Source organism: Mytilus edulis, chromosome 2 (assembly GCF_963676685.1).
Source record: "Mytilus edulis chromosome 2, xbMytEdul2.2, whole genome shotgun sequence".
Taxonomy (NCBI): Eukaryota; Metazoa; Mollusca; class Bivalvia; order Mytilida; family Mytilidae; genus Mytilus; species Mytilus edulis.
This window is the reverse complement of record NC_092345.1, coordinates 82,403,874-82,431,581: the sequence shown is the minus strand read 5'-3', so window position 1 is coordinate 82,431,581 and position 27,708 is coordinate 82,403,874. Positions and strand designations below refer to the sequence as shown.

The following is a 27,708-nucleotide window of genomic DNA, read 5'->3' as shown; positions in this document are numbered from 1 at the left end:
AAATGTGTTGGAGGTTTAATATACAAACTGTACCAAAAAAGTAGTTTTAAAATATTCATATTGAATTTTCCTTAATTAATAATCATGAAAATTTGTCAATCCATTTTTTGCATAACAATCAAAATGACACAAGCATTAACAATTTATACCAGTAAGTTTATTGTTTCACTCTTATCCACAAACAGTGTTATTCGTAGTATTATCATATCACCATGTAATAATATTGAAAAAGCAGTCTCCCTAAAACCTAAGCACAACATTTTCCTGCATACAAATGTACACTTGTAAAACTTCCATACATTGGACCATTAAATTTTGACTGTCTTTTTATTTTAGGATGACGATGATGACATGGATGCTGATGACGCTGATGACGCAGCTGAGATGCAAGTTGTCTTACATGAGGATAAGAAATATTATCCTACAGCAGAGGAGGTGTATGGTCCGGAAGTAGAGGTATTTTAAAGAGCTTTAATTTTTATATGACCGCAAAATTTTTGCGGTTGTATATTGGTATGACGTTGGGGTTGTCGTCGTCGTCGTCCGAAGACACATTGGTTTTTCGCACTAAAACTTTAATTAAAGTGAATAGAAATCTATGAAATTTAAACACAAGGTTTATGACCACAGAACAAAGGTTGGGATTGATTTTGGGAGTTTTGGTCCCAACAGTTTAGGAATTAAGGGCCAAAAAAGGGCCCAAATAAGCATTTTTCTTGGTTTTCGCACAATAACTTAAGTATAAATAGAAATCTATGAAATTAAAACACAAGGTTTATGAACACAAAAGGAAGGTTGGGATTGATTTTGGGAGTTTTGGTCCCAATGGTTTAGGAATTAGGGGCCAAAAAGGGGCCCAAATAAGCATTTTTCTTGGTTTTCGCACCATAACTTTTGTATAAGTAAATAGAAATCTATGAAATTTAAACACAAGGTTTATGACCATAAATGGAAGATTGGGATTGATTTTGGCAGTTTTGGTCCCAACAGTTTAGGAATTAGGGGCCGAAAGGGTCCAAAATTAAACTTTGTTTGATTTCATCAAAAATTGAATAATTGGGGCTCTTTGATATGCCGAATCTAACTGTGTATGTAGATTCTTAATTTTTGGTCCCGTTTTCAAATTGGTCTACATTAAGGTCCAAAGGGTCCAAAATTAAACTTAGTTTGATTTTAACAAAAATTGAATTCTTGGGGTTCTTTAATATGCTGTCCAGAATCTAAACATGTATTAAGATTTTTATACGACCGCAAAATTTGAAAAAAAATTTGTCGTATATTGCTATCACGTTGGCGTCATCGTCGTCGTCGTCGTCGTCGTCCGAATACTTTTAGTTTTCGCACTCTAACTTTAGTAAAAGTGAATAGAAATCTATGAAATTTTAACATAAGGTTTATGACCACAAAAGGAAGGTTGGGATTGATTTTGGGAGTTTTGGTCCCAACATTTTAGGAAAAAGGGGCCAAAAAGGGCCCAAATAAGCATTTTCTTGGTTTTCACACTATAACTTTAGTTTAAGTTAATAGAAATCTATGAAATTTTGACACAAGGTTTATGACCACAAAAGAAAGGTTGGGATTGATTTTGGGAGTTTTGGTTCCAACAGTTTAGGAATAAGGGGCAAAAAAAGGGCTCAAATAAGCATTATTCTTGGTTTTCGCACAATAACTTTAGTTTAAGTAAATAGAAATCTATGAAATTTAAATACAAGGTTTATGACCATAAAAGGAAGGTTGGTATTGATTTTGGGAGTTTTGGTCCCAACAGTTTAGGAATAAAGGGCCCAAAGGGTCCAAATTAAACTTTGTTTGATTTCATCAAAAATTGAATAATTGGGGTTCTTTGGTATGCCGAATCTAACTGTGTATGCAGATTCTTAATTTTTGGTCCTGTTTTCAAATTGGTCTACATTAAGGTCCAAAGGGTCCAAAATTAAACTTAGTTTGATTTTAACAAAAATTGAATCCTGGGGGTTGTTTGATATGCTGAATTTAGAAATGTACTTAGATTTTTAATTATTGGCCTAGTTTTCAAGTTGGTCCAAATGGGGGTCCAAAATTAAACTTTGTTCATCAAAAATTGAATAAATGGGTTCTTTGATATGCCAAATCTAACTGTGTATGTAGATTCTTAATTTTTGGTCCAGTTTTCAAATGGTCTACATTAAGGTCCAAAGGGTCCAAAATTAAACTAAGTTTGATTTTAACAAAAATTAAATTCTTGGGCTTATTTGATATGCTTTATCTAAATATGTACTTTGATTTTTGATTATGGGCCCAGTTTTCAAGTTGGTCCAAATCAGGATTCCATATCAAGTATTGTGCAATAGCAAGAAATTTTCAATTGCACAGTATTGCACAATTGCAAGAAATATCTAATTGCACAATATTGTGCAATAGCAATTAATTTTCAATTGGAGTTATCTTTCTTTATATAGAATAGAAGTTGATAATATATGTTGGAAATTTGCCAGACATGACTATGATGTCATTTTTTATTTTTATTTGCCAATAACTTTATGTAAATAACTTCATTGGAAATTTGCCAATAGAAAATGTTGCTGATGAAGCTTTTTTTCCTTATCTTATCTAAAATGTTTTTAGATAATGTATGTTGGACATTTGCCAGACATGACTATGATGTCATTTTCTATTTTTATTTGCCAATAACTTTATGTAAATAACTTCATTGGAAATTTGCCAATATAAAATGTTGCTGATGAAGTTTTTTTTATTGTTTTATACAATAAACAATGTATATTCACTTTTACTACCAACCAATCTTTACCATTCAGTGATAACAAGCACTTTATTTTACATTTTAATATTTTATGATGTATTTAAAAGAGTAGTTATTGTTGCAAACTCCATTAGAAATTTGAATTGATATCAGTTTTGGAAAAAGGGAAACGGGGATGTGAAAAAAAAGGGGGGGGGGGTTAAATTTTTCTCATTTCAGATTTCATAAATAAAAAGAAAATTTCTTCAAACATTTTTTTGAGAGGATTAATATTCAACAGCATAGTGAATTGCTCAAAGGCAAAAAAAATATTTTAAGTTCATTAGACCACATTCATTCTGTGTCAGAAACCTATGCTGTGTCAACTATTTAATTTTAGATTTAAAAAGTTTGAAGAAGAAATCTTTAATTGATTTGTAAAATCTTGACATTTGTTTTGTGTAAAAAAAACCATGTAATGTCAAAAATTTGATCACAATCCAAATTCAGAGCTGTATCACGCTTGAATGTTTTGTCCATACTTGCCCCAACTGTTCAGGGTTCGACCTCTGCGGTAGTATAAAGCTGCGCCCTGCGGAGCACCTGGTTGCTTTTGGGGCCAGTTTTCAAGTTGGTCCAAATCATGGTCCAAATTAAACTTTGTTTGATATCAACAAAAATTGAATCCTTGGGGTTCTTTGATATGCTGAATCTAAACATGTATTAAGATTTTTGCTTATGGGGCCAGTTTTCAAGTTGGTCCAAATCGTGGTCCAAAATTTGACTTTGTTTGATATCAACAAAAATTGAATTCTTGGGGTTCTTTGATATACTGAATCTAAACATGTATTTAGATTTTTGATATTAGGGCCCAGTTATCAAGTTGGTCCAAATCGAGGTCCAAAATTAAACTTTGTTTGATTTCAACAAGAATTGAATATATGAGGATCTTTGATATATGATGAATCTAACCATGTATTTAGATTTTGGATATTGGATTATAATACATGTAGGTAAATGTCCAATTTAAAATTTTTAAGTTTTTAAGTTTAAGTTCTTAGACCACATTCATTCTGTGTCAGAAACCTATGTTGTGTCAACTAATTAATCACAATCCAAATTCAGAGCTGTATCAAGCTTGAATGTTGTGTCCATACTTGCCCCAATTGTTCAGGGTTCGAACTCTGCGGTCGTATAAAGCTGCACCCTGCGGAGCATCTGGTTTTTAGGCTAATTTCATCAAGTACTGTGAAATAGTGACTTGTTAATTATACCATTACAATTTTCATATTGGATTAACAAAATAATAACTTCTGATTGTCTTAGAATGAAATAAATGTTGGATGTTTGATAAACATCAATTTCAACTTTTTGTGCAGATAAGATAAAAGTGTTGAAACTTTATTGTGTTATATACATGTGTTATACATGTTATATATGGACCATAATTTGCTATTGGGCTCCGTTTCCTATAACTATAGAAAAGTGATAAAATGTGAATTACTGTAAGAAAAGTTGCAACTACATCTAAAGATGCCATTATTTTTATCAACATACAAGTGTATGCTACTCTTCTCTAGAAAAAAAATTAAAATATACGAATTTCAAAGATTCTACAACCGTATTTTTGTGTCGTTTCTCGCGTTATTTTTTGCTTCCGAAGAGCATAACGCTGACTGATTTATAGATAATCGTCACCGGCAAATTCGTAACTTTTGCTTTCAAATAACAAAGAACATCTACCAATAAGAATAGTGAGAAGAAAATGCCGAGAACTATAAGTATTTATGTAGCAGATGTAAGAACAGTGGCGTGATTTTTGTGTCCGATTTCGTAACGCAATTTTTAGATGATGTAATCTGCTTTGTTGTAATAGAATCCTTAAAAACAATATGCAAATATGAACTCTCGCGAGATGTTCAAACAGGTAAATCCGAGATGATTTACATTCTTGTTTTGATCTTCGTAATAATTGAGTAAGAAAATTACGTTATCGTTATGCGTTACATTTCACACGAAACAGAAGTCCAGTTATTTATTAAAATTGTTTTTGTCCTTAAGTTCTAATCATTTCCGGTCATACGTGAAACATGTGACTAACATGTGATAACGCCATTACGGCCGGATGTACGAAATACTAGGTCTAAACATTGTTTTTGTTTCCAACGGGATGTTAGCAAACTTAATCTGTAGATTTGTTTCGTCTTGTTTAAAAGAGGAAAATACAATTGTCAAAGAGATTGCGCCGATGGTCTGTTATTTTTCCTATGTGCATAATGTTACATACGATCCTGTGTGAAAATAAATGCCCAATGACTTGACAAAATCGATTTCATATTTGACAGACGTTAGAACACACTTCGTTTCCCGATAATGACGTGAAGAGTCCTTGGAAAAATCAATCGAAATTACGTCTCTTATCATTGTACCAATGCTCTTTGGATTGATTTAACTTCAGCAGTAAATATTATTGGATATTTTAGGTGAATAAATATATAATTTAATAAAAAATACATGTTAATATACCGTTACACTTGGAATGTACAAAGTTGGAATCTTTGTCACAGTTTTTAATTAATATTTTTTATTCATGTTCTGCAAATACTTATCAGAAACGCAATAAACTTGTCAAAGGAGAAGTAAACTTTTACCATGCATGACTTGAAAGGAAGTACTTTATTGATTTTAGTCCACTAAAGAAGGTTAAAATGTGGAAACCATGTAGATGGTGTACAGGTCACAAGTATCACATTGTGCCTATTTTAAAGATTTTAATTCCAAGTTAAAAGTTTTTTTCTTTACTGGATTTAAAGAATGTTACATTGCCAATGATTTGGAATAAATTGTATATAACTGGAATATCAAAACCAAATATAAATACATTTTTTTGGCTTAAACATCAAGATACAACGATTATGGTATCTTGTATCAATGAAGAAAATATGGAAAATTCTGAATAAATTGTACTAATTGTTTTCAAAACAAGCACATATTTAGGAGTTTTATAATACTGTTACATTTAAGATGGATTTTAAGAAAAAGTATACTGTTCAGATTATTTTAAGCAGATTTTGCAATAAAATAAAACTAAAAAAATGCTTTCGGTTTCTTATGGTTTCCTGTCAGGTTTAAAAAAAACTTTAATATAACATTGAAAATAGATTTTAAATATTAACATGAAGCAAGTAACATTAATAATGGTGTTTATTTATGCCTTTTGAATTATATTGTGCAAAATAAAGAAAATAAAGATTGGTTTCCTGTTTGGTTTCATGTCACGTAAACGGTGAATCAAAATGTATTAATTTTTTCTCGAAAAAACTCAATTGTTCCATTCATACTATTCTAACACCAACACAACCCACAAAATAAAAGTTAAAATTTTAAAACTTATAAAAAAGGATACAAAAAGAAACCAAAGGCCGAATACCAAATTATGGTCCATATACATGTTGATATTGAATGTTAGCTACAGAAAATAAACTGCAAAAAAAGGACAGAAAAAAGAACAAGGAATAAAAAATGGCTTTTTTTTTATTATCAAAGTACAGGAATCCCTGATTGTATTTATAACACTAAAGAGAAATATAACTGAAAATCTCTATCTTGTACAATTTTGAGAAGTGCTTGTTATTTTAGCTTGGTCATGTATCAGTATGTTGTTTCTGATGACTTGTTTATGTTGTGCACAGTGACTTTTAACTGTGAAGACAAATAATTATATTTACAATGTTGGGATATTCAGCTGAATTTTCTGCAAAGATCCCTAGATCTGTCTCCAAATACCTTACTGACATTGTTTAACAATCACTTTTTATTTATGAAGTTAATTGTTATAAATTTGATACAACATTTTGTGGGAATTTTTTTTTAATTTGTGACAGACAAATTTACAAATTTGCATAAAAGCATAAATATGTCTTGTATAGTTTGTCATCATTCCTAAAGTTGAGAACACTAAATTTTTAAAGTTGTGTGAATCAAATGATTTGTCAGTTCATAAACCTGTGGTTAAAACATGATGACACAATTATATTTATATGATTAATTATCAGAGTAAATGAATTAAAAGAGTGCACATATTTATATGGTATTTTAAATACGTGAACACACATGGAGTTATTAATAGAAGTTATAAGAGTGGGCATATTTATTTTATTAATTAAGAGAGTGAGCATATAATAGATATAATAAGATTTGGTATCAGTGCCAATGAGACATCTCTCCATCCAAGTCACAATTTACAAAAGTAAACCATTATAGGTCAAAGTAGGGTCTTTTACACAGAGGTTTTGCTCACACCAAATAGCAAGCTATAAAAAAATTACTAGTGTTAAACCATTCAAACGGGAAAATCAACATTCTAATCTATATAATAAAATATAAATAAATCAATATTTTTTGTCAACAGACTATTGTACAAGAAGAAGATACACAGCCATTGACAGAACCAATTATAGCTCCTGTGAAAAAGAAGAAATTTACAATGGCTGAACAAGATCTACCAGAAACAGTTTATAATATGGAGTAAGTTGATAATAAAAATTTTAAAACTAAGATAGACAAATCATTTGTTAAAGCAATGGTCAATTATGTTGAGTAGAAATTGCAAGTTATTTGCCTGGATATCCTTAAAAAGTATTTAAAAAATTTTGAAACAGTAAAGTAAGTATGGATGTGTGTAAAAGATGGGAAAAAGATACCAGAAGGAAATTCAAACTCATAGATTGAAAATAAACTGACAAGGCCATCGGCCATGGCTAAGACAGAAAATTACAACCAAAAGTACACAAAACACAACATAGAAAACTTAAGACTAAGCAACACGTAACCCACCAAAAACTGGGGGTGATCTCAGGTGCTCCAGGAGGGTAATAAATCCTGTTCCACATGTGACACCTGTCATGTTGCTTATGTTAGTACAAAGCTGGTAATAGTCTAATTTAGGAGATCAAATTCGTGACAAAGGGATAGGATTGTAGTTTCAAAATTAGGAACGTGTCCGCTTAGTGTGATTTAGTTAATAGTAATATTTAACATTGCATTATAGATTTGTAGTGCAATCATTGGTGAGCAAGTATTAAAAATTTATAAATATTTTCAGATTTTTGGCTGATTTAATGGACAGTCCAGATCTGATCAGAAACGTAACATTGTGTGGACATCTTCACCATGGAAAGGTAATATTATTTCAACAACTGCTGTGTTACAATGGGTATTGAAAACAAATTTGTCACGGTATTGTTAAATATAAAAAAACATTTAATAGCTTGCACAATGCCAAAATATAAAAAACAGTATCAACAGGGCAAAGGAATATGAGTACTTTAACTATACATGTATGGCAGTATGTATTTCGATATGTTTCAATTTTCAAAAACATAATCAGTGTTAATATTTAGAAAAACAATATTTTTTAAAGATTTTACTACGGTGTTATATAAATCATCTTTACTTATTGATCAGTATATATTGATTGTATCTAAATGTATGGGCTCTATAAACAACATCACCATAAAATTAGTATGGGATATCCCATTTTGGATAAAAAAAAAATACTCTACCTTCAAACTTCCTAACCAATATAACTAGATTTAAGATTTGTTGTTTATTTTTCAGACTTCTTTTGTTGATTGTTTAATGCTTCAAACACATCCTGAGATGCAGGTCAATGATGAAAAAGATGTAAGTATTTATTTGTTTGCTATAAGAAAAGCAAACATTGTTTTAGCTCTGATTAAATTACATATTTTCATCTGTTTAAGGATGGTGTAAAATAAAATTATACTTGGATGTCAGAATCTTATTTTTGTCGAATTCTGCTTTTGACAATGATCTGCCAATATATTTTTTTTTTCACATCATACACCTGTCCGTAAACTGCTGAAATATTTAACATTATTTGTTACTTTTATAGAACAGAAAGCAATTGCATATCTTTTTCTGGCTTTTTGTGCTCTACTTGTACCGTGCCTTAGAGGGAAATCCTTATAAAGAAAAATGATAGAAAACGATTAGATAAAATGTATTGCTTACACAGTTTGCAATAGAATAAACAGTGAAATGCATTAATGACAAAATTTGAATCCTAATTGAACAAACTATTTGTTTGTGATAATGTATTCCAAATATTTAACTGTTTACTATTGTACAGATTGTATTGTCAATTTTCTCACCTGTTTTACTTTTCAGCTTCGTTACTCAGACATCTTATTTACAGAGCAGGAGGTAAGCATTTCATTTTCCTAAAATAGTTTGACTAGTCAAATGTTTTCATCCTTTGAAATGAAGTCTGTTCATCAACTACAGTGTTGGAAACAAATGCATCATGTTATCTTTATGAAACAAAAGATGTGCGATATCTAAAACATTGATTTATATATAAAACATACATTTTACAAATACATGTTCATTGGTTCATGGTGGACAGATTCCACAGTAAAGGTTGCATAAAAATGCATGGAACTGGCATTGAAACTCAGGAATTCATCATCTTTACTATTAAAAGTGTTGTCTTTGCTACTTTGAAAAAGATCAATTTGTTCATTTAGAAATTAATCAAAGTGCTATTTTAAGCCAAAAAACTTAAAACTTTGCCATTTAAATGATCATTAATAAAACATTAGATGATTTTACTTTCAAGAGAGGATGCAGCATCAAATCGACTCCTATAACCCTAGTGCTGCCTGACACCAGAAACAAGTCCTATCTTGTCAATATGTTTGATACTCCAGGTATTGTTTTAAACTGATACTGCAGTTTTTCTCTGTGCTTGTTTCATCCTCCTTAGCTCTTGATAAAATTTAATAGTCTTAAAATTATGTTTGGCTTAGCCATAATAACTTGATAACCTAGACTTATGTTGATTCATTATAATTTGTTGGATATCAATTTTCATGGGTTTTGTGGAAACAGGTGAACCTCTAATTCAAATGCTAAAAAATTACAAATTTTCAATAAGCTTTGTTTGCAAAGATTGGCAAAACCACAAATTCAAAAACTTTTCATGTTTTCTACAGGTTAAGATTGTAAAAATTAAGAACAACTGTTGTTCTTACCTTGAAAACCACACAAATATAATCAAATAAACCATTCTTTTTTTCATTATTATCTTGCAGGACATGTAAATTTTTCTGATGAAACAACAGCAGCATTCAGACTAAGTGATGGAGCAGTTATATTTGTGGATGCAGCTGAAGGTGTAAGTATATATATCCAGATACTGGTATTATGAAAACAATAGGTAACAAACATTCCTACCAGTTAGAATATATCTAAGCTGCATAAGCTGTTTTGCTTCTAGTGAGATAATGCTATGGCAAGCTGAGATTGGAATTAATGAACTCAGTATAAAAAGATACAATGCCTTTATTAGTCCCCTACCGATGAAGTCAAAGGAGACTAGGTTTGCACTTCGTGAGTCCAGGAAATCAGTTTTCCACACTTTCATTCTTCATGCTTGAAGATATTGATTTGATATTTGATGTAATGTTTTATCATGAGAAGTAACAGATCAAATTCGAATTAAGTTCCTGTCTGATGATTTTGTGCAGAGTTTTGATCCTTTTAACTTAGAAATTCACTGAAGTAATCAGTTTTCCACCCTTTTTTTTGGTCATTCTTGAAGATATTGATTTTTTATTGTATACTTTTTTTTCTTATTGTATACAGGTGATGTTGAACACAGAACGATTGATAAAGCATGCTGTACAGGAAAGACTACCAATCACTGTGTGTATTAACAAAGTAGATCGACTGATACTGGAATTAAAATTACCACCAACAGATGCTTATTATAAACTCAGACATATACTGGAGGAAATTAACAGTTTAATCAGGTTAGCTAACTACTTTACCAAAGGTAATGGTGAGGGCAATCCTGCCCAGGGAAAAAAAAATATTGTTAAAATTGAATTGCAAATTTAATGAAAATAAAAACAATGTAAACTCAGGAATATATTTTATAAAAATAAACATTTTGACTGGGAACTAACAGTTCTACGTAAAACTTAAACAAATTGCAGTGGAATATGCACTACTTCTAAAGAAAATGTTGATGGCTTTAAAAGTGCAATTGATTCAAAACAAAGATTTGACATTATCATGACATAAATTTAAGTTGATACTCCTCTTTTTGAAATAGAAGTATCAGGGTGCTCAACATATATAAAAAAAAAATTACAAAGATATATATTTTTAAACAAAAGTATCAGGCAGTCTAAGCTAGTTTTGAAAATTAATATCAAGCAGGCAAATTTGTGGAGTAAGATTTTGACCGATGTAAAGAAATCAGAAGTTTGTACATTTAGATGTAACGTATTAAGTGTTAAATTAAAAAAAAAAAAAGACAGTACCCTTCTTATCATCATAAATCTATACTACTGAAAAATTATTTTGCAGGTTAGTCTTTCAGCCTTCTATTATTCTTCTTCATGGGACAAAAAACCCTTGCTCAAATTGCATAAATATTTTGACTGCATTTAAAAACAATTTAGAATCCTATACTCATTCTACGTTAAACTGCAGATGAATGTCATTGAATAAAATTAAAATTACATTGCTTTGTTTACTTTCAGTGTATATTCAGAAGAAGATGAAGGCCAAGTTATATCCCCTGTTCTAGGAAATGTGTGCTTTGCTAGCTCATACTTCAGATTCTGTTTTACATTGGGGTCTTTTGCTAAAATTTATAGTGATACATATGGTAAGTTTAAAATATACCATACAGTTATATATATATGTACAGTACAATTATAGGTAAATTTTGTTGGCCAAATTCAAACTCAGTTGTCTTTTTGAAATATTGGGTTCTCAATGCTCTTCAACTTTGTATTTGTTTGGCTTCATAACTTTTTTTATCTGAGCGTCACTGATGAGTCTCATGTAGATGAAACGCACGTCTAGCGTATTAAATTATAATCCTGGAACCTTTGATAACTATTGTCAACTCAGATTTTGTTTAGAGTAAAATTTAGTATTCATATTTCAGTAAATTTTCAAGGTCACAGCAAACAGAGGGGAAGTAATAACTAGCTCTTTTTTTTTTGGTCTCACAAGCTACTTTGTAATGATATCTTCAAACAGTGTGTACTATCAATGAATCACTTATTTAGAATTTAGATTCAAATGAATTTATAACATTCTTTAAATATTTTGTTATAGGTGGTATAAATGAAAAAGAATTTGCAAGGAGATTATGGGGTGATATATATTTCAACGCTGCAACGTAAGTTTTATACACCAGAAAGTATATATGTATGATATATATTGTTGCTAGTTATAAGTTATCAGGTTGGTCTTTATTTTTTTTTGTGCTGCATTGTATTTTCTAAACAATCCAGTATGACATTATAATCTAAATTCCTTAACTTTGCATATTAAGGAGGTACCCAACACCTTCACTAAAATTAATTTGGCTCGTTTAATTTTCATAAAATTTTGACAAATTATTTACTTTGACCTTTTGACAAAAATATAAAAATTTCAAAAAATTTGAACCAACCGTTTGATCAGAAAAATAACACTGGTTATATAGCACTTTGACAAACACTTATTTTGAACATTGAAAAGCTTAATATTCCCTTAACAACGCAACGTAATTAAAATGTTTAGCTAATTTTACAGAGTTATCTCCCTGTAGTGTTAGGTACCACCTTTTAAAATGGACATCTATGAGAAAACCATGCAGATGGTGCTCCATGCAAAGTTGTTTGATTTTGATGAAACTTTGCTGACATGTTCAGGTTGACCTCATAGGAAAGTCATGCAAGTTTGAAGCCCTTACACTGCTGGTAACCATGGCAACGATAGGGATTTAGAGTATTTTCGAGTTTATTTATAGATGCATTTATTGAAATGCATAGATTTCATAAATTTCTCAAATAGAAATAAATACTATAATACTTCTGAGTGTTTAAATACTTTAATAGCACAGATAGGATGTGTATGAAGTATAAATCACATAATTTTATTAAACATAATGATATATATAGAAAATAAGGGTGTGGCAAAACACATAAAATGATAAAAAATATGGCCTTTTCATCAAATCACACTAAAACAGACACTACAGCCCAAAAGTCGCTTTAATTTACCCTAAATTTCAGAAATGCTTTGCAATTATTTTATGTTCAAAATATTTTGAAGGGATTTCGGTTGCAAATTAATTTTATAGATTTCATTGATCATTTAGATAGGTAGGTGTTAATATAAGAAAGTTTTATCCTATTTTGACGCTTTTTTGTGTAAAATTTATCATGCTGTCAATTTGTATTTTTGTGATTTTATTCAGTTTTAAGAACAAAATGCATATTGTTTAATTTTTTTTTGTTATAAATGATTGAATAAATACATATCTAAAAAATTTGAAAAGACTTAAATGATATGGGATGTACATAATTCTTGTAAAATCATTTTTTGTATCCCTCACCCATTTTCTCAAAATTTTGACTAAAAATAGTGACTTGATAGGTCGTAAAATTTGAAAACTGGTTTATTCAAAAACCATTCATTGTAAATACACAATTTTTTCACAGAGTTATGTTTTATCATAATATTTTAAAAATTCATTGATATTTTCCACTTGTATCACACGTTTTCAAAATTATTCAAGAATGAGATTTCAATGAGACTGAAAGGTTAGAAGAATACATCCTTAAGTGCTGTAATAACTTGACAAAGAGCGCAATTGAAACATGAGACTGGATTATTACCATTTATTTCATAGTTGAAATGGATGATGTGGATAGTATAAGGGTTTAGTGGGGGGCCATATTTTTTATCACCTTAGAGATAAATATAAATGTATCAATGTACAGTTGCTTATAATTGCTTTCAATCACTTTATTTGAACTTTGGTGGATATTTGTCTCATTGGCAACATTTTTATGCCCCACCTACGATATGTTTTCTGTTATGGAAGTTGAAGTCCAATCAACTTGAAACATTACACATGTTCCCTATGAGATGATCTTTCTAAATTTAAATGCCAAATTAGATTTTTACCCCAATTTCACGGTCCACTGAACATAAAAAATGATAGTGTGAGTGGTGCATCCATGTACTGTGGACACAGTCTTGTTTTTCATCCACTGAATATTTTCTCAGTAACTACATAACTACTAAAAAAATGACTTCATAATTGGTCAGCAGCCCAATAATGATGGGTTGTATTGAAATCAATTCATTGACTATGATATAAAGAGAAAAGAAGAGAAATTGACAGACAAATTTCATATAAATGCAGGAAATAATGAGCTGAATTTTAAATATGCAGCTTTGAATTTAAAGATCGAAATTCAAAGTGACCCTAGAATTTTACCATTTAACTAAAAATAAAAAAGGATATGTGGCATGATTGATAGCCAAGTAGACCATTACCAAGGAGAGAATGAAAGAAGAGAATGAAAAAATATAAGGGCAATGTTCAATTTCAACAATGAGCAAAACCCAAACTGAATAGTAATTATAAGTATACAAGGACTGGGCAGGACATAATGTGTAATAATTTAAAAGAGAAAACTAACAGTCTGATTTGTGCTAAACATGACAAAAGAAAATCAAAAGAAGACAGACAGCAACCTCTGATGACCTCCATTTAATTATCTAGTCCTGCCTTGGAACAGGAACATTTAGAATGTGGTGGGGTTGGGCATATTTGTAAAACTTCATCCCTCCTTCAAATCAATGGCTGCTTCAGTTTAAGTTTGACTTTATTTTATGATATTAATACTGTTTCTATGATATTATTGTTATTATAGGAGAAAGTTCTCAAAGAAACCTCAAACTGGATCTGCTCAAAGAAGTTTTGTTGAATTTATTCTGGAACCATTATACAAAATTTTTGCACAGGTATGTATGTTAAGAATAAAAAAGAAATATTATATTAATATAAAACCTAATGTTGACAAATTTCTAACAGTATCTATGAATCTTATAGTACAAGCTTCTGTGTGCAATAAATAGTCGGTTAGTTATCTTTTTGATCATTACAAATACCAAAATTATAGAATTTAAAATTTAAAGAATGAAAACTTAAGAATGCAAAGGTACTGGTTAACCATTACTGAAAGTTGCACAAAACTAGCCTATGATAAATGTCCAATCTCTAGACTTCTTCCTGTTAGTAGGTAGTCTTCTGGGTTTGTAGCTAATATTATGATTTTGAATCAAAAATTGAATATTTGTTTTTGTAATTTTTTTGATGCGTGAAAGCTTTGTCTGCAGCACACTTTGTTTAAAGCACTTCATACTAAAAATATGTACATGATCAACTCTTTTACACCCTTTACAGCTTATTTCCTAATGCATGTAGAGCAAAACTTTGGTAAGCTTGCTTGATTTGTTTGTATATTGTACAATCATATTATGATAACATCCAATTAAATTCAAATATAATATTTACAAGTTAAACTATGCCTATACATATTATTTAAAGATGTCAATCTTTTTTACAAAACTTGTATAAACAATTATACAAACAAAGCAAGCAAGCCAACCAAAGTTTTACTTTGCAAGCATTAGGAAATCAGCTGTAATTTTTTTTTTAAATATGCATTCAATTCTTATAATTACATTTATAAGCTACAACAATGAAATTGTGAGTTATATCAAGCTTTTCATTTGTTTCACATTCTATTGAGAAATAAACAAATGTAATTTGGAATTCCTCATGCCTGTTGTCAGCCAATCAAAAGATCTTATGAAAAATACATGTAATGTAATTATTATCTCTTACTGATGAAAAGAGAGTCATTATATGTGATATGCTATGGATCCAATGACCAGTTACAATCATTTGTAGATCAAATCCATAAAAGGTATACATTTTTGCAACAGGTTTTAAATTAATGTTAAAGCTTAAACAAAATTTAGATGGCAAAAAGAAAAACATAACGATACAGTTCTGATGTCGCCTTACCATTTGTGTACATTTTCATAGATTCAAAGGCACTGAGTTATAAGTTGTACTTATCTGTGATCATGTATAGGTTTCATAATGATAAATCTCTACTTGTTAAACTGATAACTTAGATGTGAATTTTGATTTTGTTGCAGGTTGTGGGTGATGTTGATGAATGTTTGCCCAGAGTGTGTGACGAACTTGGTATTGCATTAACAAAGGAGGAAAGAAAACTGAACATTCGCCCATTAATGAGATTAGTATGGCAAAGATTCTTTGGAGATTTCACTGGCTTTGTTGACATGATTGTAGAACATATAAAATCTCCAATGACCAATGCACAGACTAAAATAGAACATATGTATACTGGACCGAGTGATTCTGATCTAGCTGAGCTCATGGCACAATGTGATCCAGAGGTAAGAAAACAAACATGTTTTTGTAAGACATTTTCAATGATCTGTGACTATAAACTAAAATAATGCTGATACCGGTGCTAGGGGCCATCTCAAACTTGCATTGAGTTAATATTTTTTTTGCCACCTGTTGAAGGCCTCTCTGTGACTTTGAGATGGAGAACAGCAATACAAGTGTGTTTCTTTTGCTTTTTGTGTTTTTATTTTTTTATGTCCTGATTTTGTGTCACAAATGGAAACAGCATATCCTTTCTTTTCTATTTAAAATTTTATAGTTATGAATGGCACAGAATAGCATATAATACTTTTATAAAACAAAGCAATGGTGTATGAACACCTTTTTGTGAAGTTGTATAAGTTAATAACCTAACCTTCTTTTTATGCCCCACCTAAGATAGTAGAGGAGCATTATATTTTCTGGTCTGTTTGTTCGTTCGTCCGTCTGTCTGTCCGTCCATCTGTCCCGTTTCAGGTTAAAGTTTTTGGTCAAGGTAGTTTTTGATGAATTTTAAGTCCAATCAACTTCAAACTTAGTACACATGTTCTCTATGATATGATCTTTCTAATTTTAAAGCCCAATAAGATTTTTTACCCCAATTTCAGGGTCCACTGAACATAGAAAATGAAAGTGCAAGTTTCAGGTTAAACTTTTTGGTCAAGGTAGTTTATGAGGAAGTTGAAGTCCAATCAACTTGAAACTTATCACACGACATGTTCCTCAAGATATTATCTTTCTTATTTAAATGCCAAATTAGATTAGATCCCACTTTCATGGTCCACTGAACATAGAAAATGATAGTGTGAGTGGGGCATCCGTGTACTGTCGACACATTCTTGTTTAAGTAAACTTTTATTTCTTTAAAAGTTAAAGTAGATAAATTAATGAATAATTTCGATTATTATCATCTGAAAATTATTTAAATTTCAGGGCCCATTAATGATCCACACTACAAAATTGTACCCAACACAAGATGCTACAAGTTTCCATGTGTTTGGAAGAGTCATCAGTGGTACATTACATTCTAACCAGGAAGTAAGAATACTAGGGGAAAACTATTCTCTTCAAGATGAGGAAGATTCAAGATTTGGTCAAGTTGGTCGACTTTGGGTGTCCGAGGCGAGGTATTGATTAAAAACACCAGCTTACATAGATTTATGTTCCAAAAGTTATACTGCCTTTCAGTAACATTGTCACTTGCATATAAATGAATAATTAAGTTTGCTATATAATTGAACTTATTTTGAAAAATCCTTGATGACCAAAACTTTGGTTGACTTTCTTGTAAACTTTGTTTGGATAATTTCTTAAGCCATGTGATAGATTGACATCTGAAGACAATGAATAGGCAGAGTTTCAGTATGTTTATGATGTATAACCATTTGGTTGAACATTGAATAATATTTAATTGTATTAAGTCATTAACTATATTTAAAAGGTTGAAATTTCAAGAAACAAGATAATATTTTAAATAATCCCTGTTCACATGGATGTTTTATGTAATTTGCAACAATAACACTGCCTATGAACTTAGATTTCAACTCCCTACAGAATTAGTATTATCATATATTTACAGGTACAAAGTAGAAGTAAATAGAGTACCAGCAGGTAATTGGATCCTTATAGAAGGCATTGACCAGCCTATTGTCAAAACATCAACAATTACAGATGTCTCAAGCAATGAAGAGGTAGGTACAGACATAAACTTGTTTTCTTTCTGTGAAAAGGGGTTTGTTTGACTCCTTAAGAATCTCTTTAAGTAGGCTAATGAAAATGTCTCCTCCCAACATCTGAAAAATGTATAAATGGTCAATAAATGCATCATAGCTAGAACAGACCGCTATTTGGAGAACCTTATTTCTTTTCTGTGATTTGTTTTTTCTTCATGATGAAGTTATCCTGCAGGTCAACAAAAAAGTTACAAAATCAGCAAAATATGGTAGTTTTTTTCATGGTTCTCTCTGTTAAGGTCGTTACACACAGTTAATTTCAACTTTAATCCCTCATTGGCTATACATGTACCTAATTATTTTTTCCTGTCTAGTAACTGCTCCACTCTGTCATTCCTTTATTCTGTTTGTATGGAATACCTTGGGTAGAAAAACTTTCTTCGAAGTTTTCTTGGCCTTTTTTAAAGCCATAAAGGAAATGATTTTATAATTGGTCAATGTCTTGATACTGTTGATTTTTGTCGAGCCTGCAACTTTAGTTGCAGAAAGCTTGACATAGGTATAGTGATCCAGCGGCGGCCGCGGCGTTAGCTCACTTCTTAAAAGCTTTATATTTTAGAAGGTGGAAGACCTGGATGCTTCATACTTTATATATAGATGCCTCATGTTACGACAGTTTTCACTTGACCTCGACCTCATTTCATGGATCAGTGAACAAGGTTAAGTTTTGGTGGTCAAGTCCATATCTCAGATGCTATAAGCAATAGGTCTTGTATATTCGGTGTATGGAAGGACTGTAATGTGTACATGTCTTACTGGCAGGCATCATCTGACATTGACCTCATTTTCATGGTTCAGTGGTTATAGTTAAGTTTTTTGTGTTTTGGTCTGTTTTTCTCATACTTTATGCAATCGGTCGACTATATTTGTTGTATGGAATGATTGTAAGGTGTACATGTCTATCGGGCAGATGTCATCTGACCTTAACCTCATTTTCATGGTTCAGTGGTCAAAGTTAAGTTTTTGAGGTTTGGTCTTTTTATCTAATACTGTATGCCATAGGTCAACTATAATTGGTGTATTTAAATATTTTATGATCTATATGTCAGTCGCGCTGATTTTATTTGACCTTGACCTCATTTTCTCTGTTCATTGCTCAGTGCTGAGTTTTTGTGTTTTGGTCTGTTTTTCTTAAACTATAAGCAAAAAGTCAACTATATTTGATGTATGGAAGAATTGTTAGTCGATCATGTCTGTCTGGCATGGTTCATCTGACCTTGACTTCATTTTCATGGTTCATTGGTCAATGTTTAGTTTTCTTGGTTAATGTTAAGTTTATGTTACAGGTGTAATAAAGCTTTCCACTTGTATTTTTGTCCATCTGATGAGTTAAGCCTTTTTCAACTGATTTTTATAGTTCGTTCTTATGTTGTACTGTTATACCACTGTCCAAGGTTAGGGGGAGGGTTGGGATCCCGCTAACATGTTTAACCCCACCACATTATTTATGTATGTGCCTGTCCCAAGTCAGGAGCCTGTAATTCAGTGGTTGTCGTTTGTTTATGTGTTACATATTTGTTTTTCGTTCATTTTTTTTCATAAATGAGGACGTTAGTTTTCTCCTTTGAATTGTTTTACATTGTCTTATCGGGGCCTTTTATAGCTCACTATGCGGTATGGGCTTTGCTCATTGTTGAAGGCTGTACGGTGACCTATAGTTGTTCATGTCTGTGTCATTTTTGGTCTTTTGTGGATAGTTGTCTCATTGGCAATCATACCACATCTTCTTTTTTATATTATATTTAGGACTATCAACATAATATCAATGATTAGTAAAGAAGGTGAGACATTTCAGCGTGTGCACTCTTGTTTACAAATCAATTGCTGTGCAGCCACTTACTCTTTACCTCGCATTATACAGGGAAAATTTTCATTAATCTTTTATAGCTTCTTTGCAAGGGAATGATGGGTCTGTGTTTTGAAAATATTGAGTTGTAGCATAGCAATTAGGCATACAATTAAGAAACATATGAAGAAAAGCATGTTTAATATAGTTTTCGTACTTAATTTCAGATGCACACATGTTACAACGGTGTAATGTATGCAATTATATGATGTCAGTAGCAATATAACAACCTTTGAAATAACCATATTGGACTACAAAACTGCCTTAAGTAATTTATAATATAAATGACTAAAATGTATCTTTAATTCTAACAGGTGTATATATTTAGACCACTCAAATTTAACACAAACTCTGTGATTAAGATAGCAGTTGAACCAGTCAACCCCTCAGAACTTCCTAAAATGTTGGATGGTTTACGTAAGGTTAACAAAAGTTATCCACTTCTAAATACTAAGGTAAGTTGGTTTTTTTACTTACAAGTGTCTCTTTCTTGGTATTTTCTTACATTTGACATTAAGAATGGAAAGGGGGAATGTGTCAAAGAGACAACAACCTGACCAAAGAGCAGATAACAGCTGGAGGCCACCAATAAGTATTTCAACATTTAGCGACAAAATCCTGCACCCAGAGGCAAGCTTCATCTGGCCCCATAACAAAAATATGTACCTGTATTGAAAATGGATGTCATACTAAACTCAAAAACATATATTGAACTTTTGGTATTTTCTTACAATTATCTTTCTATTGGTATTTTCTTACAATTGTCTTTCAGTTGGTATTTATCTTACCTATGTCCTTTAGTTAGTATTTATATTACAACTGTCTTAACTATTGGTATTTTTCTTACATATGTGGTTTAGTTGGTATATACCTTACCAGTATCTTTTTGATGATATCCAAACTGATGGGATATGGGAGAAATGATGGAAAAAAATTGAGTAGAGTAATTTTAATTGAATGTTTAATAATTATATTTTAGTCTTTAATACATATTTGATATGTTAATACATATTTGATATGTTTATTTTAATTTTTTCCATCTTATTCCAATGTTTTACAGGTAGAAGAATCTGGAGAACACATTATTTTAGGTACAGGTGAACTATACCTGGATTGTGTCATGCATGATCTCAGGAAGATGTACTCAGAAATTGGTATGTACTCAGAAAGAAAAGAATTACATTTGCATTATGCAGTACTTAAATTATGCGTTATTTTATCTGTGTATTTTACGTAATTCCTACAATTGAAATCTTTTTCTATTAACAAGCCTTGTATTTTTAATAAAATTAAGTGAAGGATCCGTATTGCATTGTTATATTTTGAAAGGTTAAATTGTAAAAAAAATAATATATCATGTTCATTGAATTTAAGATGTCCCTGCAAATATACATGATACAATATAAAATGTAGACTGCACAAGCAGGAATCAATAAAATATCACAATCAAGAATAAAAAAATGGCAACAGAGAAGTACAAGCCTCCTGGTTTTACATAGATTTTGATATGAAGATTACAATGAGACATTATAATAGCAATGTCTTAAAAAGAATAGTAATGTGTTATAATGTAGATTTAGTAGGGGTAAGTTAAAGTTAAAAGATTTGGTTGGTATTATTTATATTGAGCATCAGACATTCAGAAAGATTTTGTAAATTTGTAATTACAGATATAAAAGTGGCAGATCCAGTAGTATCATTCTGTGAGACAGTTGTGGAGACGTCATCACTAAAATGTTTTGCTGAGACACCTAATAAAAGGTTAATATATTATATATGTTGATTATGTATACTAAAGTGTGTTCATATATATTATATAGGACTCAACGTGTTTGTTGATTGAGATACAGTGGAATATTGGGATGGGTAGAAGACAGAATGGGATGCTAGGGTGGAGGGAAAAGACTGGACTGATTTGGTTCAGGGGACAAAAATTTCTCCTTGATCACCAAGATTTGGAGGCAGAGGTCAAATATAGAATTTAGATAGGTTAAAACTAATAGATTTGAATATTATTTCAATCTTAGAAAAAAAAAGCAGAACAAACAAGACATGAATTCTAGCTATGATTTGAAATGTTCGTCTATTTAGGAATTTTAATGGTTTATATTCAGGAATAGCTGACTTATTTCTAATGTTTGATTGCCTTCCAGAAATAAGTTGACAATGATTGCTGAACCTTTGGAAAAAGGATTAGCTGAAGATATTGAGAATGAAGTTGTACAAATAACATGGCCAAGGAAAAGGCTTGGAGAATTTTTCCAGACAAAATATGATTGGGATTTGTTAGCAGCTAGGTCCATTTGGGCCTTTGGTCCCGATGCCACTGGACCCAATATTCTTGTAGATGATACTCTACCATCTGAGGTAAGGACTTATTATTTTAAAAAAAATTTATTATACTATCTTAATAAATCTTCATTATCTACATTTATATGTTTTGGTTATCTTTGTATAAGATACAAGTCCCTACACTGAATAATTAATCAGTGAAGCCATTTTTGTCGAGCCCTTGACTTCAGTAAATAAAAAGCAAGACAGCTATCCTACATTCTGTAGTCGGAGGCGGCGGCAGCGTTCACAAATATTCACTCTGTGGTTAAAGCTTTTGAAATTTTAATCACTTTCTTACTGTATTTTACTTATAAATGGACTTAATTTTTCTGCCAGGAAACATTACATTCACTCTGGGGTTAAAGTTTTTAAAATAATAATAACTTTCTTAAACTATCCTAGATTTGTACCAGACACGGACAGAAGCTTGTTTATGATAATAAGATGGTATCCAGAAGTAAATTTTGTAAAAAAAAATCTTTTTTTCCCTGTATTTTACTTATAAATGGACTTAGTTTTTCTTCCTGTTAACATTGCATACAGTCTGCAGATAAGTTTTTAAAACATTTATTAGATTCATAAACTATCCTGGATTTTTTTCCAAACATGGACAGAAGCTTCTTACAATCAAAAGATGATATCGAGAGGAATATTTTTATTGATATTTTTCCTCATTTTTGTTGAGTGTGCAATTAACAGCAAAAGTAGGCCAGACACTGGGTTCCGAGGAATCCTTGCAAATTTTATAATCTCTTTGATAATGTACTGCTGAAATGCACCATTGTCATAATATATAAAGTTACTTTGAATTCATTGAAAGCTTGTAAAATTAAGAATGTTAATGAATATGTAATCATATTCAAGAATCACAAGACAAAAATAAAAATGATATATGATATAACATTAAATAAACTAAAAAGATTACCTTCTGTAGATAGTTGTGCAGATATACTGTAAGAAACTTCAATTAAAATGTACATGTATTACTTACAGGTAGATAAAAGTTTGTTAGGAGCAGTAAAGGATAGTATAGTACAAGGGTTCCAATGGGCCACAAGAGAAGGACCTTTATGTGATGAACGTAAGTTTGATGAAATCAAGTCTTTTAAAAGTATTATTATCTTCATATTATTATTTGAATTTCCGATTGTATGTAGAAATTCATATAGTTTTCAACAGTATGAATTTTAAAGTTCAATACTTGCCTAAGTACTCTAACTTTACATTTCTCATTATCTTGTAATTTTAGATATGTGCTTGCTAAATATTTAAACTGCTAAAGTATACACTAATGTAATCTCTTATAAACAATTGAGAATTCAGAGTTTAATGCCAGTTGTGAAAATAAGACATAACCTGGTTAAAAATGTATATTTCTATCTATTAAATGCTGTTGTGGGTTCTTCTTCTTTGAAAATATTTGTAGTTTAAGTGCAGATAGAATCATGAATTATCTCATGGAATTAAAAATTGGAATTATACACTGGTATTAAAAGAATTGTTGATTAGTACCTATTGATAAAAATTAGTCACAGCTATTTGACTTGAAATAATCTGAGTTTTAATATTTTATTTTTCAGCCATTAGAAATGTCAAATTTAAGATATTAGATGCTGTGATAGCACAGGAACCAATCCACAGAGGAGGTGGACAGATTATACCAACAGCCCGTAGAGTGGCATACTCTGCATTCCTTATGGTAAGATTTTTTATTCAATGTCAGCTGAGGAACTGTTAACGTTAAAAACTTGTGGCATAACTGCAGGTTCCTAAATTATTTTGTATGTCATGTATTTTATTGTTTATTCAGTGTTGTAACATTAACTATTTAAAGTTGCAGTGTTTTTGTTTTGCTATTTCACTTATCAATGAAAGTTTGTTCTTATAAAAAGTAATAGTAAGAGAAAAATATTAATTTTACACTAAGGAAACAATTAAAAGCAGTCTTATTCCACTAAATGCATATAATTGTATTCCCTTTAAATGTTTCAATGTTTGCAAAAGACAAAAATTGCTACAGTATTTTATTGCATATATTGATATTTTAGGCTACCCCACGTATGATGGAACCATACTACTTTGTAGAAGTAATGGCTCCAGCAGATTGTGTATCAGCAGTATATACAGTTTTAGCAAGAAGAAGGTAAACATATTAATTGATTAGAGAAGTAATGTATTTTACACTGCGAGAAATTGCTCGATTTACCCATTGAACATCATATGCAAATTGCAAAAGATTTTTCTTTCTAATGGTACAAATCAGATCAAAAGTAAACATTTATCTTTTACATTTGATTCAGAATACAAGTTATTGCTATTTTGAATCTATATTTTGTGTTATTTATTTAAATCAAATAACAAGTATTTTTGGTTTGTGGCGTCATGTGTTTCCTCCTGTGATGTTGAAAGAAGTAGGTATGCTGAGAGCCATTATTTGGCCCTTAAAATTGCAAAAAAAGATAACTCATTTAAGCCTTGATTGAATACAACTCTGCCCAATTAAAAAATTGAGAGAAGAGTATGTTATCATGCATGAGTTTAAAAAAACCACCAATAACATTTAAAAATATCACATCTGGTTAATTTTATTAATTTTCTGAGCATCTAGAATTTACATTATTTATTCACAGAGGCCATGTTACCCAGGATGCACCTGTACCAGGATCACCATTATACACAATTAAAGCTTTTATCCCTGCCATTGATTCCTTTGGTTTTGAGACAGATCTGAGAACACATACTTTAGGACAAGCCTTTTGTCTGTCAGTATTTCATCACTGGCAGATAGTACCTGGAGATCCATTGGACAAAAGTATTATAATCAGACCATTAGAACCACAGCCAGCAACACATTTAGCTAGAGAATTCATGATCAAATCAAGACGAAGAAAGGTTAGTTTTTGTTACTCTTCTTGCAATGTAATTAGGAAAGGTTTTTTTATCTAAAAGTCAATTCATTCTGTTTTTAAACAGTGTAAATGTTTTCATATCATTTGTAAGAATACGTAAAATATTTTCTAATCTAAATTTAACTGCTGTAGCAGAGTGGACATTAAGTTTAACCCTTGTCCTTCAACGTCCGTCCATATGTCAAAAAATTGGTTTCTGTTCTATAACTTAAGTATGCCTCAACCAAATGTTATGAAACTAACATACCATGCTTTTTACTATTAAACTCAATTTAAATACAAATTTGGGTAATGTCCCTTTTACTGTTTTATAGTGATGTCCCTTTATAATGTTTTATGCAAGCAGGGGCATCATCTGTGTCCCATGGACACATACCCCATTTATTGACAACATTTATTTAAGGAATGACTGAAATATTTTTTCAGTCTATGAAGAAATAACATAAAAAATGTGGTGAACACTGAATAACTTGGTAGCGGGATATTTTAAAGTGTCCACCACACTTTTTATGTTATTTCGAATAGACAGAAAAAATATTACAATTATTTCTTACGTCACATGACAAAATTATGTCTATGACCTGATAAAGAAAACAACGTCGGCCAATCAGAAGATGCGTTACATCCAAAATTAAATTATTAGAGGGTAAGATGAAATTAAATGAATATATGTCTAACACAGCTACCAATATGTTCCATTTGGGCTTTAAAAAGATCCTTAATGAATATATGAATTATTGTTTTAGGGAAATTGAGTAATGTGAAAAATGCAGTCTTTTCTTAATTTCTACAGAATATGAATTAGTTTTTAATGAGGAAGGAAGGTTAAATGATTTTATAATATTATTTTAGGGCCTCAGTGAGGATGTCAGTATCAATAAGTTTTTCGACGATCCTATGTTGTTGGAGTTGGCCAAACAAGATGTCATGCAAAATTATCCCATGTAGAACAGTTCAATGGACTTTTGTTTAAATAAGACAACATGCAAAAACTATCCAGTGTAGAACAGTACAATCATGTATAACAATGTTACAAGGAGGAATAGGAATTCATTTACAGGACAGTGAAAGTGGATCTTTTCAGCAATAAACAAAAGAAACAGTGAAAATTATAAAACAGTGTGCTGTCATCATCTGTCATGTACAACATCATGGCATAATTCAGGAATGACATTAAAGAATTGTCTGTGTTCAAGTTGTTATGTTAATTATAGTAGTTATGCATACTTGAAAGAAAAATTGATATGAAATATCATATTTTTGTTTTTAAACACTGATTTGACCTTTAAAATACACATTAGAAACAGTTAAGAAAACTATCTTTGAGCAATTCAACTTTAGCAGCATTTGGATGAGTGTATGCTACCTTTTCTATTTATCTTATATTCTGAAGGTCATGTCATTATTATTATCCTTTTGTAGCTCTCATATTTTGATGCCTTTGTCATGACAGTAGTTTGTTTCTGTGTGTGTGTGTGTGTGTGTGTGTGTGCCTGTGTGTGAAAGAGAGTGAGAAGCATATATTTAATTTAGATCTGTATGTGGAAAATATATTGTCTTTCTCACAGATGCTTGATTCAATAGAACGCTTTGTTTTTGCTGAATATAGTTTGATTCAAAGTAACTAGAAATATTATCATCAAGCTGTGAATGACAATAGCAATTCGTCTGAAATTAGACATTTCTTAATTTTGTCCACAAATAATCTACATGGCCGTAACTGTTTTTTTGGGTGATTTAATTTTGTCACAATGTTACAATCCTTGATCGAGAAGATTAGCCTCAAAGAAACTATACATTGATTACAAGTGTTGAATGAAGAAGTATCATTTGTAAATAATCATAATGGTGGAATACGTATTGCTGGTTATTTGGTAGCTGAAATCTACTAGCTACAATCTCACCATTCTGTTAACAGCTGTGTATACATGTATTAAAAGTCACAGTTAATAGAATAGTGAATAATCAGTTTTCATTAAATGTTGTTATCAATATTATTTTCAATCATTGTGTCTTCAATAATATGTACCTTTTTACAGTCAATTTACAGACAATTTGCATAGGAAATATATTTTCATTGTAAATCATTCATATAACTATAAAATAAAATAATACTGCAATTGCGAGTTAAATCTTTGTCTATAGATCTAAACAGATATATTAGTGTGCATGGTGAGACATTTTTCAAATCAAACTATTTTTGATAATGTTTGGACCTTTAAATAACCCACCTACATTATTAGGTGGGGCTTTATGTTTAAAGTCATCCTTCAGTGAGGCTGGTCTTTTGTTTGTCCTTTGTTCTGTTCAATTACCTCTGTATCCTGTTTGGGGTTTGGTTTAAGGTAGTTTACCATGAAATTGTATTTAAATCAACTTAAGACTTAGAACTGTTGCTCATCATGCTTGAAACTTTATATAAGTATTTGACAAATTAATTTAGGATGCTGTGCCTAGATTGTCAGAAGTTATAAACTACAGATAATGTATTTTTGTAAACATTGCATATAAACATTGTTTAGCAAAGCAAATCGTGCAAAATGCAGGGTAATAAAGCAAACAAGAAAAGTCTGCAATTCTTTATCTCATTTAAGCCAATAGCTGTTGCTGTATCTCAGCCACATCCAATCAGAATCTATATGTGAAAAGTAATTTATTCAAGATGGTGTGTATGAATTAATGGAATATGTAAACTTAATACACTGCACTGCACTGCAACAAATGATATGTTACTAAGGAAAAATAGGAAAATGAAATTGGTACATTTGTCATAGATTCTATTGAAGAGGTCAATCTGATTCAATACCAAGAAAATAGCTCTGTTGCATCCTCAAAGATTAGATATAGGTTACAAT

At 30.8% G+C, this 27,708-nt stretch overlaps 1 protein-coding gene across 1 annotated transcript in view; it reads left to right on the top strand.

Moving 5' to 3' along the window:
* The window catches only part of LOC139510309 (116 kDa U5 small nuclear ribonucleoprotein component-like), a 32,026-nt gene extending 4,602 nt beyond the window's left edge, over positions 1-27,424 (top strand). Inside the window, exons 3-25 of the mRNA XM_071296815.1 lie at positions 337-456; positions 7,131-7,246; positions 7,824-7,899; positions 8,339-8,404; positions 8,912-8,947; positions 9,363-9,453; positions 9,838-9,920; positions 10,391-10,557; positions 11,296-11,423; positions 11,882-11,945; positions 14,479-14,569; positions 15,776-16,039; positions 16,965-17,158; positions 17,611-17,722; positions 19,925-20,065; positions 20,671-20,764; positions 21,281-21,371; positions 21,764-21,977; positions 22,938-23,025; positions 23,525-23,643; positions 23,993-24,087; positions 24,575-24,836; positions 25,706-27,424. Of these exons, the coding sequence (XP_071152916.1) occupies positions 337-456; positions 7,131-7,246; positions 7,824-7,899; positions 8,339-8,404; positions 8,912-8,947; positions 9,363-9,453; positions 9,838-9,920; positions 10,391-10,557; positions 11,296-11,423; positions 11,882-11,945; positions 14,479-14,569; positions 15,776-16,039; positions 16,965-17,158; positions 17,611-17,722; positions 19,925-20,065; positions 20,671-20,764; positions 21,281-21,371; positions 21,764-21,977; positions 22,938-23,025; positions 23,525-23,643; positions 23,993-24,087; positions 24,575-24,836; positions 25,706-25,801 (2,808 nt within the window). The 3' untranslated portion in view covers positions 25,802-27,424. The remainder of the gene's footprint in view (positions 1-336; positions 457-7,130; positions 7,247-7,823; positions 7,900-8,338; positions 8,405-8,911; positions 8,948-9,362; positions 9,454-9,837; positions 9,921-10,390; positions 10,558-11,295; positions 11,424-11,881; positions 11,946-14,478; positions 14,570-15,775; positions 16,040-16,964; positions 17,159-17,610; positions 17,723-19,924; positions 20,066-20,670; positions 20,765-21,280; positions 21,372-21,763; positions 21,978-22,937; positions 23,026-23,524; positions 23,644-23,992; positions 24,088-24,574; positions 24,837-25,705) is intronic.
* Positions 27,425-27,708: the final 284 nt, after the last annotated feature.